The sequence below is a fragment of the Stenella coeruleoalba genome, assembly GCF_951394435.1.
Source record: "Stenella coeruleoalba genome assembly, chromosome: 5".
NCBI classification, from domain to species: Eukaryota; Metazoa; Chordata; class Mammalia; order Artiodactyla; family Delphinidae; genus Stenella; species Stenella coeruleoalba.
In genome coordinates, this window is record NC_137150.1 from 40,226,694 (window position 1) to 40,247,025 (window position 20,332).

General features: G+C 41.5%; 1 protein-coding gene across 1 annotated transcript; it reads left to right on the forward strand.

Moving 5' to 3' along the window:
* Nucleotides 1-7,513: 7,513 nt before the first annotated feature.
* Nucleotides 7,514-7,961, forward strand: LOC307186703 (cytochrome c-like; the record flags this gene model as incomplete). Its single annotated transcript, XM_079922131.1, has 1 exon — nt 7,514-7,961. Exon 1 carries the CDS (start codon nt 7,752-7,754, stop codon nt 7,959-7,961), a length of 210 nt encoding a protein of 69 aa, XP_079778257.1. The 5' UTR covers nt 7,514-7,751.
* Nucleotides 7,962-20,332: the final 12,371 nt, after the last annotated feature.

The window sequence follows — 20,332 nt, forward strand, 5'->3', positions numbered from 1 at the left end:
TAAAATGGCATTTTCAATGTTTAGATTAAAAGTTAAATATTATAATGATGTCAACTTTCTTTAAATTAAATTATTCATTGAATGTAACAGCAACAAAAATGCCAAGAAGTTTTTTTTGGTTATTGTTTGAAATCACATGTCTCAAATAAAGATATTCATTACACAATTATTATAGTTGCAATAGCCTGGAAACAATATGAATGTACATCAATAAGAGACTGGTTAAATTATAGTTTATTCCCACAGGATATCATTATGATATCCTGCTATTTTAAAAAAATAAGGGAGGGAATTCCCTGGCAGTCCAGTTGTTAGGCCTCTCTGCTCTCACTGCCGAGTGCACAGGTTCAATCCCTGTTCAGGGAACTAAGATCCTGCAAGCTGCATGGTGTGGCCAAAAAAAATAAAAAATAAAATAAAATGAAATGACATAAAATAAAACAAAATAGTAAAGTAAAATAAAATAAAATAGAATAAAGGGAGATCTGCAGGCCTGGATGTGGAATAATCTCTAAGTGTATTGTTAACTGAAAAGCTCAAGTTGCAGAAATACATACACACACACAAATGGCATACTATACCTATACATGTGTGTACATATATAAAGATATACACACATAGATATACATACACATATATACATAGATCTATTATGATGTCATGTGTAAACACACACACACACACACACACACACGTGCTTTGAAGAGCACACAAGAAGCTTTGCCACTGGAGATAAGGAATGGGGGATACCTTTTTGCCATATACCCTTTTTATGCCGTTTGGTGTTTTTACTATATGTATATCTTAACTTTTCAAGAGAAAAAAAGTTTTTAAGCAATAAAATGAATAAAAGCATAGACCTAAAAAAGATACTTGTTCAGGTTAATGGTATCAAAATGTAAATGGGCATTCCCATCTACCCACTGTCCACTTCTACTCATATCCTAGAGAAACTCCTGCCCATGTGCACAAGTAGACACGTACAAGGAGAGAGGGGCATGGCATGGAGGGGGCAACTAAAACATTATCTATCTCTATAGTATCTACCGCTTAGAATGTGAATACATATTCATAATAAAACGTTGGAAACAAATATCCATCAGCGGGAGATATTGAATAAATTTTGGTACAGCTAAGGACTATACAGATGTTAAAAGGAATGCAGTAAGTCCATACATAACATAGAAAGTTGTTCATGTTACTAAGTGGAAAATCAAATTGTAGCACTATGTATGTAGTAGTAGTAATTTTTTTGTGTAAGCATAAAAAGTATATGGAAGGAAATATATCAAACCGTAAATAGTAGATGCCTGAGTAAAACAGTATTTTATCCACTTTCTCCGAGCCAAGCCTGCTCCTCCTTATTTCCTTCCAAGCTGCTTCCTGAGAGAGTAAGAGGTTTCTGGTCTGGGCTGTGAATCCTGGTGAGCTGGGTCACTGATGTAGTCCTGGCTCCAATCTGGCCTTCAGCAACTCTTTAGTGGGGTGCAGAGCTCTCTTACAGCCACCAGCAGCGTTATACTCTTGTTCCTAATCTGCAGCTCCTTGTGTGTATTGGCTCCTCGGGGATTTTGCATGAGGGGGGAATGATGGGGTTGACGTGTTTCTGTGGCTCCACCATAACCCCTAAGACATACCTCCAGGCGTCTCTAGAGGGAACTTTCCCTTTTCACTTTTTACAATCGGCGTCCATGGATTTTTGGAAAGACAGTTTATAAAACTGTAAAACAAATGTAAATTGCAAAAAGAACTTTGACATTCCTAAGAATAAGCTTAACCTTAAACATAAAAATAACACACGTAAAATGATATATCTTTACTGATGCTTCTCACCATGATGTGCAAAGGATTTGTGACCACAAGAGGATTAATAACCACTCTACTCAACCTGTTTATTTTGTTTGTTTGGTTTTTGTTATACTCATTTTTTCCTTTCCAAAATGGGTAATATACTATTACTTGATTTGTATTTAGTTAAAAAGAATATTAAATAAGTTGGATCAATCTACATCTTTACTAGATAAATTTTAGTTTACATTATTAACATTTTGTTAGGAAAAAAATCTGTTACTTTCCTTTAAGCATTTTATTAAGTCTTGATGTATTTACACATTCATTTGGAATCACATGGTCTCCTCTCCCTTTCTTTTCCCTTCTCCCATGACAGAAATTCTCTGAAATAATTTTGGAAAAGAAAATTTGATTACTGAGTCAAAAGCTACAAAAATATTAATGCCTCCTGATGCAAGTTTTCAGTTTGCTTTTTCAGCTTAACTTCTTTGATTTTGCAATACCTTATAAGGTATAAATGTATTCATTTAATACAAGCCTCAACAGCTTTAAGCAATACATGTAATTTTTTAACTGCTAGTTAATGTACACCAAAGTTTCCCTCTTTATTCCTAAAATAGGGCCATCTTCTGAGACATATCTGTTTGTTTACTGATAAACGTCATCAGAGAATCTCTCGCTGAAAGTCTTCCCACATAAGGAAACATGTTTGTGAGACATCTTTCCTGACCATCAGTATCACATAATGCTTTATCCTTACGAGATCCACAAATCATAAGGTATTCAGTGAAAATGGACATTGTAGGATATCACTGTGATGTACAGTCAGTTCAAGGGCGACTGAATGGTAGCGCAGGTGTGTGGCGTGTGACTCATGCAGGCCCCACCCCCAGGTGCAGTGAGTCACTCAGCCGGCAGAGAGCTCCCCTGGGATAATGGCACCATCAAGAGAACCTCTTGACACTCACTAATCTAGGCTGATAGCATCATTTAGACAAGCTAAGAGCCAAAAGAATGCCAAGGTCAGTGTTTTTGTAGCAAGAATTAATTTTTAGTAATTTAAAAATGAAAATGGTAAATAACATTTAAGACAGTCTTAGAGAAATCATGTCGTAGTCCAACACTAGGAACTATACAGCTATTTTCAGTTTTGCATATGGCCTTCCATTTCTTATAGATAGCTAGCTAGTTACAATCATGGGTGTTTTATCTTCTGTTTCTCTCAGTCAGCTTTATATCACAAGCATGGTTCCATGTTTGTATAGAGCTTTCATAATTATTATTTTTAATGGCTGCATGAAGGCCATTTGATTAATTTTATTACTCTGTCTATTCCAGTGCCCATTATAATGCTCCTGATGAGAACATAGGATGGTGCTAGTCTAAGTGCTAGTGCCAAAACACCCCGGTTCAAATGTAAGTTTAGCAACCTCTGTGCCTTAGTTTTCTGGTCTTTAAAATGAGGTTGATGACAATTCCAACCACACCGGTTTGTCATGATTAAATGAATTCATTTGCATAAAGTGCTTAGAATGGTGCCTGGTACGTGGTGAGCAGTCAATAAATGTGAACTATTATTATTGATGTATAAATGACTTTCGAGCCTTCAAGTCATCTCTTGCTTTTGCTATTACAGACAGCAGTGCAATGAACATCTCTACTTATCAGATGTTTTGCTTCTGTATAATTATTTCCTCAGATTAAATTTCTAGGAATCAGATTTCCAGGTCAAAGAATTTATCACAGTGATTACTTTTAAAGAAAATCCTTGAACTATTGCCCTTGAAGAAAATGTGATGGCATGGAAAACAAATACTAGTTGATATAAAAGAGATGATCAGGAAGGGAAATCATGGCTTTATTTATAACAGTAATTTAGTAAAACCCCATTTTATTCATAAAACTGGGTAGGTAGACCTTATACAAAGAGCCTGGGTTCCATTCAACTGATTTAATCCAATAAGTATTTCCCAGTCTGCTCTATGCTTGTTCCATGCTAGGTGTTAAGCAGAGTATGGAAGGCTATGAAGTGGCCTTTGTCCTTAAAGAGTCATAATCTATGTAAGAAGGTAAGATATGAAGGTAGTATGAGACTATAGAATCAGGGGCCAAATTACTTTATTTTCATCCAAAATTTGTGGTACAGACACCAAATATTAGGCATAGTCAGCTGGCAATAAAGAGATAATATTCAGTTTCTGGTGAAGAAAAAAGTGCATGTGGGAGAGAGGGGCAATGATACAGATGAACTTCTATACAAAACAGAAATAGACCCACAGACATAGAAAACAAACTTACGGTTACCAAAGGGGAAGGGGTGGGGTATGATAAATTAGGAAGATGGGATTAACATATACTCACTACTATATATAAAACAGATAACCAACAAGGACCTACTATATAGCACAGGGGACTCTACTCAATATTTTGTAATAACCTATAAGGGAAAAGAATCTGAAAAAGAATATATATATATATATCTGAATCTCTGTGTTGTACACCGAAAACTAACACAACATTATAAATAAGCTATACTTCAATAAAAAATTAGTTCATTGATTAAATATACATAGGGAAAAAAAAAGAAAGAGAAAAGTGTGTGACCATCCAAGTGATAACTAAATTGAGCTCCACTTTTTTTCTCAGAATCTAACATTTTATAATTGCTTTCAATACACCTCAAACCAACAGGCCAGACCTGCATTTGAAATCATGCACAGAAACTGTTTGCTCTTGCTAAAACACATTCTTATCCCTGCCAGTTAAGATAAAAGCACTCCTCAGACTTCAACTGTGGGCTTTAGCCAAGGGGTCCAAAAGGGGTGCTCAGGAGTGGAGATGGCTTTGGTGGAGAACTGGGGGTGTGTGTGTCTGTTTAGGAAGGGCCTCTGCTAGCTGAAATAACAAAATCATCTCTATCTCGCCTGTTTTTAGGGAGCAGTGCTAACGTGTCTGGAACAACCAAAATCTCCCACCACCACTCCACTGTCCTCTCTCTTTTGTCTCAATGTCCAAGGAAGGGGGTCCAACTGCCTCTCCTCTTTGAGATGAGCAAGCTCACTGATTTCCAGGAAGCCAAACCTGAAATAGAAGCAGAGCCTTTTCTTATCATTGAGGAAGACTTCCCAATCACTGTAAACCCTTTCCGTAGGGGGCAAGCCCCGTATAAAGGGTTTTCCGGTCTTTGAAAATGGCCTGACAAACACCATTGTTGTGCCTTATCCAGCAGTTATCAAACTGCCTACTATGTACAGATCCTCTCAAACTGACAGGTACCAGATGCCCCCAGAAGGCTTAAGCCTCTGCAATGTCCAGAGAAGGAGATGCTTTGCCCAAACAGGTCCCCAAGCAGACAAGTGAAACTGTCTTCCTTATATGGTGAAAAGTGCCCTGTCGCTTTAAGGCCAAGAGACTGGGCTGCAGATGGTCCCTGGGAAGTTTGCGGGCAGCCCCATCCTGTATCTGAGCCTCGCAGCTGTGCAGGTGAGTTCCCAAACCTTCTTTCCCCAATTTGCCCTCTGCAGTCTCTCTCCTGGCGTGGCTGGTTGGAAATGCTGTTACAGAGGGCTAGAGAAATTCAGGGTCAGTAGAGATGGTGTTGTTTGGAGAAGTTTGAGTTGAAGGGAAAGAACAAGGTTACTAGGGAAATGTGCAGTGATGCAGCCAGTGAGGATGCTTCTAACTTCCAGTGGGGCGGAAGCATCCAGATTACAAGAGGCCCTGAGGCTTTTCAGGACAGGGCAGGGGAAACAAATTCAGCAGCGGAAGAGGGACAGATGCTAGGTAAGACCCCACAGGGCTAAGTATGGAATTCTGAGCTATAGAACCTGGTCAGCTGCAAGTTTAAACCAGACATAGGTGGGAGGAAATAATGCTTCTGCAAATGCTGAAGGCTTTGCAGAGCTACAGGGCTGACTGCAGAAGAGAAAGTGAACGCGTATGTTTGCAGCATCTACTGGAATGGAAGGCTGCAGCCTTAACCCTTCGTTCAACCTGGCTGATTAGCAAGTAGGGTTTGACAGCACAGAGCACAGGGTGAGGGTGGGGATGCCTGCGTGGAGTATTGTGGTAGAAGACTAAAATAAATGGATAAGACTATGATCGTGGAACCGCATCTCTGGTATCCCCACAGTACCGCCTGCAGAGAAAAGAGATTTTTCTAAGCTCAGAAATTCTGTGTCATCCACAAGCAAAGAACTGGAAGAAGAAGCCTCATTTAAGCTGATTACTGCTCTGTCATTTACTAATTCAGTTTCCTGACTTCTTTTAGCCCGTGGCCTGGAGCCTCCTAAAATATTAATTTGGAATTAACGAATAGAACTTTTTAAAGGCTAAAGATGAGCTAGCAAAGCCCTTTAACTGAGCCCACTCATCAGCTACAACCAAAATAGAAGTCCACCCAAGAATTTAAAAAGAGAGACGCCAGATTGTAGGACTGGGCTTGTTTTCCCTCCTGGTTGAGTCTGGGGCCATTCATCATTCAGAGGCCAGTGGTTTCTCTACAGTTGTTGTGTGGGGAGTGAACACGGAGGCTGGATTAAAATTCCTTACATACCCCATGCCTTTCAAAAATATTCATTCATCTGGGTACTCACTGAAGAATTCGTTTTATTATTAACTAACAAGTGCTCTATCTACTTGTTTTCTAAAGACAGAATGTTCATGAAAAAAGATTTGTTTTATCAACAGGGGTTTGTTAGCGCAAGGGTTCCCCTTTTCTCACTTCTGATGGCTGGGCCAAGTGGGGATTATAGCTTGCTGAATAGGAAGATCTGTTCTTGACTCTAAAAACAGCAAAGGGCTCTACTTGGGCCTTACCCATTCAGAAACGCTGATGTCCTGAGCAGAAAGTTAACTTTTGAGTTCATAATTTGGAAGGGAACAGGGTGCGTGGGTATAATGTTGCTTCCTTTGTTTCAAGTTAAATCCAGAAAGCGGTGTCAAATATACTGCTTTCAAATATGAACGCTGCCAAGAAAAATAAAATCCAATCCCCAAAGCCGGAAAATCTCTAAAAGTAACAGACTGTGACCTTTCATAAGCTAAATCAAAGTGTTTAAAAGGAAAAAAGATGTGGCTTCCTGAACATTTCACATGGTGACCCTCAATCACATACTGACTGCACAGCATCTCTTAAGCTATTTATTTTATCTGTGCCTCGGATTCCTCACCAGTAAACCGTGCATTGTTGGGAGGGACTTTCCAACGAAGTGGAAAGATCCATTGGAGCTGGAATTGAGCAAATCTGGGTTAAATTTCCAGTCCCTTCATTTATTCCATAACCTTAGACAAGGTACACAGCCAGTCTGAACCTCGGTTTCCTTATTTGTAAAGAGAGTAAATAATTAACAATGTCATTAGAATTAGAGGAACCTACCAGTACACAGGCTCAGGCCTGCGGGTCCTTGGACTTGGAGAGCAGGATGTCCTGCTCCCAAGCAGGAACCTTTGTATCTTGCATGAAAAATGGACTGTCTAAAAATGGGTGATTTTGGGATTTCCCTGGTGGCGTAGTGGTTAAGAATCTGCCTACAAATGCAGGGGACACGGGTTCGAGCCCTGGCCCGGGAAGATCCCACATGCCGCGTAGCAACGAAGCCCGTGGGCCACGACTACCGAGCCTGTGCTCTGGAGCCTGCTAGCCACAACTGCTGAAGCCCGCATGCCACAACTACTGAAGCCCGCATGCCACAACTACTGAAGCCCGCACGCCTAGATCCCGTGCCCCGCAACAAAAGGAGCCACGGCAATGAGAAGCCTGCACACCACAACAAAGAGTAGCCCCTGCTCGCCGCAACTAGAGAAAGCCTGCGCACAGCAACGAAGACCCAACGCAGCCAAAAATAAATGAATACAATAAATAAATTTATTTTTAAAAAATAAATAAATAAAAAATAAAAATGGGTGATGTTGAGAAGGGCAAGAAGATTTTAGTTCAGAAGCGGGCCTAGTGCCATACCATGGAAAAGAGAGGCAAGCACAAGACTGGGCCAAATCTCCATGGTCTGTTTGGGCAAAAGACAGGTCAGGCCCCTGGATTTTCTTACACAGATGCCAGCAAGAACAAAGGCATCTCTTGGGGAGAGGAGACACTGATGGGGTATATGGAGAATCCCAAGAAGTACATCCCTGGAACAAAAATGATTTTCACAGGCATTAGAAGGGGCTGACTTGATAGCTTATCTCAAAAAAGCTTCTAATGAGTAATAGTTGGCCATTGTCTTATTACAAAACAGAAGTGTCTCATGGCTTTTGTTTTATGTGTACCGTATTTAAATCGGCCTCATACACCAGAATTCCAATCATGAATGGCTGGTAGGATATTTCTTTTGGACGGCCCTGATTTATATAGATTGACTCCTAGTTAAATTAATATGATCAGCTTTTTGAATTTTGACACTAATTCCAGCTCAGGAAGTACTATCCCTGTTTTCCCCTTCTAAAGATATGATTGGACTTGATGTTCAACTCTTCAGAGAGATGGTGAACGCCATCTCAAAACCTACAGGAAATTGGTTTTATATTTAAATTTATATAACTGGTTATATTAATATATTTAAATACAGAGGATATCCCTTCACTGTCTCATAGAACAGTAAGACTCACCTGCATTTCACGTTGTGTTCGTTAGCCTGCTAAAGGCAAGGGCTGAAGACAAGCTGGCAATGTCCACTTTATCTTTTTGGTCTTAACTATGCCAATTAAATTAAAATTCCCTGTATCTAAAACGTTGTCTTTTACTTAATGAAAGGCATTTTAGTGTGGTTTATGTATAATATCAAATAAAGAATATTTAATACTTCTCACATTTCATAGGTGATCTATAAGATCAAATGCTTTTAAAATTTAGCATCACAAGCTATTGCAGCAAACTTTGCTTATGAATTCTTTACCAAGTCAAACTAAGTTATAATTCAGGATTGTCTTTTAAACAGCTATTCAAAAACACATGCAACTGTAGCATTACCATATATGCATGATTGGCTATGGTGCTTTTGCCAACTTGTTAGAAAGATTAGATGAGATATACCATCAGCACAAATTTGTAAATTATGTGATCCTAAGGCTGAAGATAATTAAAAACAAAGTCATGGATCAAAAATAAATAAACAAATAAAGAAAGAAGAAAAATTATTAAAGGAACTTTAGAATCCAGTAGAGTTTCCAAAAATATTATGTTACAGTTCCTTCTTTTCCTTTATGACTTAGGAAACTATATTGTTCCTTGGGGGAGGAAATGAGTTTTGAGAGTGGAAACCAGTTCTGTAGCACAACTTTAGAACCACTGCTAATTCACCCCCTTCTCCCCACCCTCCTTCAAAAAAGGATGCCCAACTGCCTTGGAAATCCATTCCTAGTTATTAACCAGGCTCATTGATCAGAAGTCCTTCTTAAAGCAAACCCACTTCTACCTATTTTGTGTTCAGAAATACAAAGAATTGTTGGTTTTCTTCCCAGGGTATAGTTATTCCATATGCGTGAAAGACAAGGTAAGCCACCTCAGAATCTCAATAAAGGTGGTCTATCCAAAAGCAAGTTTAAACAGCATTTTTAAAGGAACTTTTTTTGGTTGTTATTAGGAGCCACCTCTTACAAGTGGTTCAATAATAACTAATCGCTACCTTTCTGTAAAATCTCCTAACATGTTCACACAGCCATCTTTAAGAACATGGTTAGTGCTACTCTCAGAATTTTCATCATTCACTTCAGGCCATCGTAAGAGCAGGGTTGCCATACCTGCAATGGGGCTATGTGTAGGACACATTTTTAAACTGAAAACATTCTCTCCACCAGCTTAGAGAGGTGGTGATAAATTTCAGCAGCAGAAACATTCCATTGGAAGCACATATCACAGCACATGCATCAGCTGGGAGTTGAGAGCTGTCATTTTTAACTCAATGACAAGGACCTAAGGGTAGGTCACCCCTGTAGCCAATCTTCTAGTGGTGGATTAACACCCTCTGTCAGCAGGCTGGTGTTTAGGATCCACTCTTGGCCACTTAAAGCAGCTGTGGGACCTGGGTTAGTTCCTTTACATGTCTGAGCCTCAGTTCTATGGCCTGCCTCATGGGAATGATAGCATATCCACGTATGTGGTTATGGGAAAGACAGGAGAATTGGCAGTGCAGAGCTCAGTAATTATGTTGGATCCAAATGCCTGATGGTCTCTAATAAGGTCCTTGTTCTTTACTAATAAGACACTGGCCATAGACCTTGTCTACACCCTTTAGACCAATCTGCAAGTATGAGTATGTGGCCAAGAATGTGTGACTTAAACTTTTAATAAAAGTTAAGTTTCAAGTTAGGTGGAAGCAAAGAAAAGTAGGGGCTGAGGCCATTCTACATCGTGCTGCAGGGGTTAACTTTGGAAACAGGTTTAAAATCTGCTGGGTCACACAGGACTTTGGATTGATTACATTCTTTAAAAATATTTTATAAGTTTTGACCCCGTGGGAGGTACTTCTGTGTCTGGTACACTGGAAGAAAGAGTCAGAATGGGGGAACACGATGGTCTAGATTGAGCAGGTAGGGTACAGAAATCCTGGTGGAGCTGAATCTCTTGACACATCTTTGATGCCCCCTCCTCCCCACTGACCCCATGCACCTTGAGCTTGTCAGATGCGATTCTTTCATGAATTCACCAAGCTGGGGAAGCTTGAAAAAGTGTCTAGTCGGCTTCTTGCCTTCAGTCAGAGCTGCTCTTGAAACAACCAAGAACAAGGGCCACCTACCTCTGCTCAGGGAAAGAGCCTTTCAAGTCCCATCTGTTGTCTGCCTGCACTGGGGCTGCATTTGGGAAGTTATCCTTATGCCTTGTGCTACAAGCCCATTTTCTCCCAGCGAGCTCTGGGTCTGTCCTTTGTTGCAGCAAATTGCTATCCTGCCTGTGGAAGTGGCCACTAGGGTGGGGCATGCTCATGGTCACAGCCTCTACGAGGGGCAGCACTGCTTGTTTCCTCTCTGATTAATGAGCAGGTGAGCAGACATGCTTCTGCCTTGACGTTATCACATCTATTCCCCCTCCACCTTCCCTCTCCCTACTGCAGTGCTTCCCAAACTAGAGAGAGCGTGCATCAGGAAAGCTTGTTAACACACACAATGCTGGGACCCATCCCCAGTGTTTCTGATCTGTAGGTCTGTGCTGGGGCCTGAGTACTTGCAAGTTGTAATAAGCTCACAGGTGGTCTCGGAACCACACTTTGGGAACCACTCATCCAACACTCAGTCTCACTCTGGTGTTTCCGGTAACTTGCACCGCCTCCTACATACCAAGATAATACCTCCTCTCTGTTCCTGGGGGTGGGGATGGAGGTGTGAAATAGAGCCTTCTCCTTACCACTGTTCTGTGCGACTATTTAGTGAATTCTGATTGTAACAAGCATGGTACTAAATACTTTACAGACATTATTTGCACTTTCTCAATAACCCTACAAGTTTGATGTTATGAGACAAACAGAAAGAGTGTGAGAAACCAAGATCTCACCAGTGACCAAGAGCAGATGTGGTGTTCAAACTCAGACTGATCTGGAAAGATTTGCTCTTTCCACTATTCCAGGTCTGGCAAATAGATGTTTAACTTGTGTGTCAACTCCCATTCACTGGTAGCTGCTGCCTGGAGCACTGTGTTGAGAGTCCCATGTGGAATGGGTGCTCAGCAAGAGGAAGTACTAGGATTGGTGAGCTGTACCTGCCGAGATGCAGGAGTGGAGAATGAGAACCCAGGTGCTGTGTATTTGCCATCCCCACACGATGCCTTGTTCGGGAATCAATTTTGTCAGCTACTAAAATCAGATGAGAGATGGGTATTCAAATTTGTTCCACAGGGAACAGTAAAACTTATTTCCTTTTTCATCCCCTTCTCTAAAGGGTGAATCTAAATTTCTTTTTTAATTAATTAATTTTATTTATTTAATTTTGGCTATGTTGGGTCTTCGTTGCTGCGCGCAGGCTTTCTCTAGTTGTGGCAAGCAGGGGCTACTCTTCGTTGCGGTGCACAGGCTTCTCATTGCAGTGGCTTCTTTTGTTGCAGAGCACGGGCTTTAGGCACACGGGCTTCAGTAGTTGTGGCACACGGGCTCAGTAGTTGTGGCTCGCGGGCTCTAGAGCGTAGGCTCAGTAGTTGTGGCACACGGGCTTAGTTCATGTGGGATCTTCCCAGACCAGGGATGGAAACCGTGTCCCCTGCATTGGCAGGTGGATTCTTAACCACTGCACCACCAGGGAAGCCCCTGAATCTAAATTTTTGAGGCTAGATTTGAAAAGGTATAAAAACTTGTAAAGTAAAATGAAATGCAGCTAGTATATAGATAGTAGGAGCCACCGTGGACATTTAACCTTAAAGTGACGGGGACGAGAGAACTTATTAATTATGTATGTCTCTGTACGTTATATGTCTTTCAGTGTGACCTAATAGATCGCCTTATGCTGAAAGAATCCACTGTGACTTAATAAGGAGGCAATGACATTTCTGGTTTTATTTCTCCCTCCATCACTAATATTCAGTGTGAGATTTGTTATTTTTAGTGTCTTAGTGCTTTATCTAAAAAATGAGTTTCATAATGCTTTTCTGCTTCTTCCTAATATGTATTATGTACATGATTAAATGAAAAAATAACTTTATGGCATCTATTATTCAATCAACAAATATTTATAAAAATTTATCCCCAGGCTCTGGGGATATAGCAGCCAACAAACAGACTGCTCTCATGGAACTTACATTCTGGAGAAGGGAGACAGACAGTATACAAGTAAACAAAGAAGAAAATTGTGTATCGTGATAAGTATACGTAGTGAGAGTGACTCTGTGTGTATGCGTGTATGTGTGTATGTATTTCTATTTTAGATGGGGTGGTCCAGGGAAGGTCTTTCTGAGGTGGTGACATTTAAGCTAAGACTTGAATGTGGAAAAGGAGCCAAACTGGGTGGTCTGGGAGTGCTTCTTTTCCAGGCAGAGAAAAGAACCCATGCAAAGATCCTGAGGTTGAAGGTAGGTAAGGGCCAGATCAAGTAGGCTAGTAGGGATTTTCAGCCGGGGGTGATGCAACCCTCCTTCCCCTACCTAGGTGGTGTTTGAAGATGTGCAGCGGGTGATTTGGGTGCAAAATATGGAATCGAGGACAGAGCACTATTGGCTTTTGTGGGCAGGACCAGGGATGCTAAACATCTTATACTGCTTTGGATGAAGGCACGTGAGAAGACTTGTGCCGCTCATACTGTCCTGAAGATATTGTCTCTGTTGAGAAATCCTGAAGAATCTCCAAGGCCAGGGTGAGAAGTTTGGATTTTATCCTGTGTAGAGTGAGAAGCCCTTGGAGAGTTGTAAGCTTTAAAAGATGATCTTTAAAAGATCATTTTGGCTACTGAGTGGAGAGTGAACTGGAAGAGACAAGGGTGAAAGCAGGGAAATTCAACAGGCAGCTGTCTCGGTAATCCAGAGTAGAGACGATGGTGGCCTGGGCAGGGGGGTCATGGTGAAGGTTTTGAGAAGTATTTCTACCTTCAAGAAGAAGACTGCTTAAATAAATATAAAATGCCATGTCTCATGACACCTTATGTTATCGTTTGTCTTCCTTAAAAGACTTTACAGTTTGGGAATCCACTGGTTTCCTCTGTAGCCGTTTAAGAGAATCTTTGCGGCACCGAATTACAGACCTCGCCCTTTCAAATGCAAGTCCTTATCCTCTTGCCCTTCACCCTCACGGATCTGTGTGCATTTCAAGTTGTTCGTAGCTCGGGAAGGTAATCTGTTTGATTTGGGCTTGTAAAAAGAGAGAAAATTACATGCGCTTCTTGAATAACAATATGTGATTTCTCTCTCTGAAGGGTCAATAGGAATTAGCCTACATATATCATTTTAGGAAACCGGTTCCTAATCACATGAATAAGAGGGACCAAGTCCACATTTTTTCTGCTGAAAGAGGAACATTAAGTGAACATCAAAATCTCTTGAAGAGATTGCAGGCATCTCAGTACTAATTTTACTCGGGCATTAAAGCCTCGCCAATAGTTTTCAGGTGCATCAGCTACTCCCCAACAAAGGCAATTCAGCTTCCACAATTTTAGAGAATCCTCCTTGCTGCTACCTTCCTCTCTCTCCTCATAGCCATCTCTTCTTCCTGTCCCCCCACGGAAGTGCCCCTACACTGTCCTCGGAGTGTCCCTGCAAATGCAGAGATCCATAAAGCAACAATGTGGGAAGCTATTAGCTCACCTGCAGAAGAACCCACTTCTCAGACATCTGGGGGGAGAAGCCTCCTGGCCCCCAGGCTGAGATGCGGGGGTGGCAGGAGATGAAGAGAGAGGAGACAGCTGGTTTCAGGCCACCGCGCATGGGTGAATGGTCCCACTGAGTGTGGAAGTCAAGAGGTGGGTCTTCCCACCAGAACCTTGCGTCCTGAGAGCGGAGGTGGGGTAGTCACCAGAGAAACACTGGGAACTGGATGCAGGCAGGCAAAACAACACACCACAGCCTCCAGCTAGAGCTGGTGGAGCCAGGTACGCACCCACCGACATCCTGCCTTCCAGTTTCTAGATAAAGCTGAAGAAGAGAAACAGAAAGTGGATAGGACCATCCCCCCCAAAACAAATGATTGAAACCCATCACCTAATCTACATAAGCCAAGCTCCCAGGAATTAAAAAAGCAAGTGGTCTCACTGAACTGTAAAAACCAAGGAAGAGGAAGCTCCGCCTTCACCTCTGGGCACAGGTGTGGCCCAGCAAGAGGTGGGCCACCTCACTGCTGACCGCAAAGGGGGAAACCAGGACCACGTATTGGAAGGGAAGGAGCAAATGTTTCGCATTAGCAGATCCTGTCCCAGCTACCAAGTGGCCATGTGGATTTGGACAAGGTCACCTTCTTGGGCTTCCAAAATAGAGTTGATCAAAAGCTCTTTCAGACTCTGATGTGCCTTGAGGCTGTAATTCATAATTCAGCTCAAGGTCTCCATGGTTCCCCTAAAGCCTCTTGCAAAACAAACCTCAGCTCACCCAACTCCTATTTCCCTCTCTGTCTGAATTAGTAACTGTTCTCATGCTGCCCCCGTTGGGTCCTGAGAACTCTCCTGTTAGCACACCTAGAACACTACTGCTTCTCTTTCTTTCTTTCTTTGCATCTCTCTCTCTCCACTAGCTCTTCAACGCCCCACCCTCAAAGGGAGGTACCAATGTCAGGTCTTTTCTTTGAATCTGCAGGGTTTAACGCTATACCTGACAGTCACTTACTAGATGTTCAATAAATGTTTGTTGTTGAATGAATGGAAAGGGAGGATGTAAAAATAGAGAAGAACGAGCCTGAGCCAATTCAAAGCTCAGGAGCCAGCTGAGCCATATATTCTGCCCGTAAGATCCTGGACTCCTTGGAATTAAAAAGAGAGAAGAGAGAATTTTAGAAATTATAGCAATAATTTTCAGACCTCACAGTTTCTAATACCCTATGTCTCCACTGAGATATGCCAATTTCACAGGATTTTAGAAATACTAGAGTTTTACCTAGGCTTTATGGAATGTCTTCTATTTGTAAAAGGCTAGTATAAAATTGCTGAGTAGGAATTTCCAGATCCCTTACTTCCTGACTTCATGCCTCTTTAAGCTGTTCTCGGGGAGAAAAAAAAAAATCAGAAAGTTTAAAACTGCCTACGTCTTGTCTTCATAAACTTTGATCCTTTCACTTACTTAAAATTCATAACCACGCTGTCCTAATAATTAGAAGTGCTAAAGTACTTAGGGAAGGCCATGAGGGATGAACCCCCTGGTCTGTCTAGCCAAGTCACCAGAAATGGTGAACCCTTGCTGATACGGTGCTGGGAGGAAAGGAGGGGGCGTTGAGGCAGCCAGCAGAGGTGGCCCAGAGCATGACAGACCCAAGCTGGTCCAGTTCCAGGAGTGTGGATTTGAGGGGACTGAGATCCGGTGCAGCGTCAAAACCTTTGGGCAGCGGCCAACTGTTTGATGAGCGTTGGCCTCATCAGGGAGGACCACGCACGAGTGATTCCAGCCTCAGGAAAGGGGCCAAAAGGAAAAGGGAAACACGGTTGATTGTGCCTCTTCCTTGTACCGGGCCTGCTGCTGAACGGATGCTTCCGCAGGGCGGGGGGCAGGAAGATGCTGCCCGCAGAAGTGTGGATTCGCCAGTGGTGTCCCTGAGGGATACCGAGTGAGGGTTCCTTCCAGAACATTGCCCACAAGCAAGAACAAAGCACATCTCCAACTTCAGCGTGGTGATGTACGATGTCTGGTTCATCCATGCATTTGTCTAAGCCACTTGAGAAGCCAATGTCATGCACTCAATGATTCTTAGTTTTTCTGTTCTGTGTAAAGAAGTGAGTCCCTTTGGCCCTCATGAGTGCTGTCCTGAGAGTGGAGAAAAGCCTACCATGAGACCGTGATACAACCAGAGCTGTACTGACAATAATAAACCTTATTCAAACCAAAAAGAGCAGGGTTTTGGTAGGCTCCCAGGGGTCTTATCTAAGGGGTGCACAAGGGGAAGGCCCTGGGAGGTGGGAGGGACTATTTATCGCAGGGCTGCCGGAGGAGTTATATCAGGAGCTCACGTTTGCTGTGACTCCGCAGGCTGTTACCAAGGCATGTGCTCGATAACATGAAGGGCTGGCATCAGTTTAAGTACCCCACAGGCCTCTTGGCCAAACACATTGGATGCTGAAGCAGCAATACCACGGAGCAGCTTAGCTAAACTCTCGACCATACCTGATTGTAAAACTTTAAGGAAAGGCAAGGGCTTACGCTAAATTTTGGATCATGTTGAGGGATCAGAAGGAGAAACAGAGGGAGAAACGTGATTAGGGCGAGACACCCAGAGGGCTTCAAAGGTACCAGAATAATCTGACTTTAAATGGAGAGGTGGGAAATGCTGGTGTTCATTTGATTATTATTCTTTAAACTGTGCCTTTATGTTTTTATACCCTGATTTGTATGTATGATATATTTAAAAATAAAAAGGCATTTAATTCCCTCCCCAAAACTAAAGACCCAGAGTCTGAATGAAAGCAACTGATCAAGAACTAAAAAAAGTTGCCAAATAAGGCCACTAAGACCTTAAGTGAAAATTTAATCTCTCTCCCTCCCTCTCCCTCTCTCTCTCTCTCTCTCTCTCTCTCTCTCCCTCTCTGCCTTCACTGGTAAAATTTTTGCTGACTGGAAAAATCTCTGTGGGAGCGAGAAGCATTAGAAGTTATCTATGAATTACATTTGAGAGAAAATACTTTTTCCCCTCCCTTCCCATCCTGCTTGTCAGGGCAGGATTGATTCAGCACACGCTCTTTTCCAAAGTTGAAAAGTTAAAAATAATGCCCACCCTCTGGAAGCCATTGGACAGAAGCCCGCTTGACGTCAGAGTGTGTTCAGCTGGGCTGTCGCGCTGTCCTGCCCTCGGCCGCTGCCTTTCCCTGGGTTTGTCCGAGGCTCTCCATTACGCTCTGTGCACCAGCTCAATATTTCTTATTTTGCTTCACTCTTTACATGCCTAGAATAGCTCTTTTATTTTTCTGCTGAGCCCTGGCTTAGCCGAATTCCTTATATTTGGTTTCTTTGATCTTTCTGATCAAATTATTTTCTGTTCCACTCCTCTGAGCCCCTTCCAGTTCCCTCTATTTCTCAAGAAGCCAGGTGTTTAATAAAGAATCTGGATAAGGCTCAGGCACAATCGGGTGTACGCAGCTGCTTGCCCCCAGGTCACGTGCTGCTTTCTCCTTAAGCAGCCAAGATGGTTTACTAAAGACATGTGACATTCCAGAGACACCACAGTGCCCTGCACGTGGCAAGTGCTCAGTAATTACTGAGTGGAGGAATTAATCAGGATCTCTTTTAAATGAGCTAGCCTACATTCCAACTTACACTTAACCTGTTGCCCCATGCCACCGTCAGACCAGGCTTCTTTCTGCTCTCAGGTTTTTCTTTCCAGCCTAACGGTTATTTCACACCTTACTTCCTTGATGCTTTAGTTGACACATTTTTAAATTCAATTTTCTTTTGTTTCATGCTCATCTATTTAACCTCATTAGTTTAATTCATGTCGTAGGGTTTTGCAAGTAACTTTGTTTACCAGATTAGCATTATTTCTAAATTATTGTTTTACCCATTTCTCTAAATAACTGAAAATCACGTTCATATTGTCTTATTAATTCCTCTTTATTAGAAAATAGAGTCTGCTTACATATGTATGACTTTTCAGTGTTTTTCTAATTGGCCACAGCACAAATTCATCATATCCTGTGATTCTGACACAGGTTTGGGTTAAGAGTAAAGATCATTGTCTTAAAATGATATGGTGTCTGGGATTTGCTTCAGAATAATCTAGTAGAAGGATTACAGGTAAAACAAGATTACTGTGGGTTGATAGTTGGCCGAGCTGGGTGATGGATACATGGGGTTCATTGTACTATTCAATTATGTAAATGTTTGAAGTGTTCCCACAATAAAAAGTTTTTTAAAAAAGAAAAATATAGATATATAAATAAAAGTTGATCCAATGGATTATTTTAAGATACAGAGAGAGGGAATGCCTCCATCATTCTCCAACCTTCCCTGTCATTGTTACCTACTGGAAGTTCAGCCAATCCTCCGCGTTCATTGTGAAGTTTAGCACTTGCTCCTCCCCTTCCTTTCTTTCCAAACTCTTATTCTCACCTGGGAGATTTCCTTGTGCTGGTGTGTGGCTCTTCCAACACCTCGCATCTGCAATGCTAATCGTCTGCACCTTCATACCCTTTCAGCAGCCCACTATCCTATCCCTTGATTTAAATGGTTTTTTACATGATGCAAATCTCTATCTGCTGACTGTCTAGCACTTTGGCTAAGGCCTTCAGGTTATGTTTTGATACAGAATTTACTTTTTATCAACATCAGTCAACACATAAAACACATGTATAATCCAGCCATTTCTGGCTTAAAATCTTTCAGGTCTCTCTCTGAACTTCAAATTCAAGACCAGTAACGTTCACATCCAGTTCATGCTTTCCTACCATTTCCAGCCTCTTTCTCTACCATCCTCCAATATTCACTCTCTTTTCCAGTTATATTAAAGTGTCTCATTTGTGGGTAACAGATCGTGCTTTCTTAGCCTCTCTAAACTTTGACCATACTGTTCTCTGAGATTCAGATGTCCTCCTGTCATTTGGCCTCTGGAGGACTTCAGCAACTTTTGTTTATACCTCAAGACTCAATTCAAGCATCACTCCTTTTGGAAGACTTCCCTGAGCTGTCCACATTGAGTTAAATGCCCCCTCCAATACTTTTTTCCATTACACTCTTTGACTACGCCCACCCTAATACTCTGAAACCCAACTGTAATCACTGATGTTCTTCTTTTCCTTTCTAGACTGTGAACTCTTTGACCTCTTCCAACTCTTTCTTTCCAAAGCCCAATCCAGTGCCTGGTACAGGTATTTCAATGAATGAGTAACTGAATGAACAGAGGAATGGGAAAATGAATGCTGTTGTCTTCTTGAGGTAGCAACTCCCTACCCAAGGGCCTTCTCTAGAGGTCTGGGTCAATGCTCTGGGTCCTGGGAAGCCCCTTCAGGCTTTGTCTCCTAACTGCCTTCTTCAACCTACCTGACCCACCTGGTTCTAGCTGTAACCCAACTGTCCCTTTCTCTACGGAGTCCTTCATACTTGGTGCTCCATCTAGACAAGTGTTGCCCAAAGTGTGATACACAATAATTTTTAGGTGATACTCAGACAAATGTATTTTGACAGTCTTGTATTTACATTCATATATTTGGCAGCAGGAAATGAGCACATAAACCCTGTAATTTCATAGAGAATATTGCTCAGGATGAGACAAATGTAGTAAGTGCCATGGTAATCAACCTTACCTGGACCTCATAAATCAGGGGTGGGACGCTCAGGTATAATCATAAGTGTTCCAAGCCCTCAATAACTGAACCATTAGAAGCACAGACAGCCAGGACTCACACCAATAGGGAAGAACTCCCATTCACTGAATTCTACAGGCACCTCTGTGTTTTATTCAGTGAAATGTTGAAATATCACTTCCTGAAGTTGCTGAGTATGTATACATACATTTAAATAATACAGATAAAACAGTAAATATCTTTTGAGCTGTCTAACTATATGCTCATGGGAGTTCAGCTTTTTAGTGGGTTAATATCGAAACTGACAGATTTGTCTCATTGATATAGATCCTCATCTTTGTCTGAAATTATCAATTAGGATTTCTAGCTATTTTGATCCAAAAGTTCCATTGTCATCAACCAGAAACTTACATTCAGCCATACATTTTATACATTTTGATTTATTATATTTTTCATTTGTCCTTTTTAAAAGTTTAATAACTTTGTTTTTTATAGAATTTACTATACTTCATCAAATCTAATATACCACTGATAAGTAAAACACATCATTATGTTATGTGCTACTAAAATATGATGATGCCAATTACCATTGCAAGATGCCATTGATTCTAAGATACATCCAAATTTCAGCGGTGTTAAATTATTTTTAAAATTGATAAAATGTAGTTTGTGTACACTTCACTTCTATTTTAGCAGATAATACTTA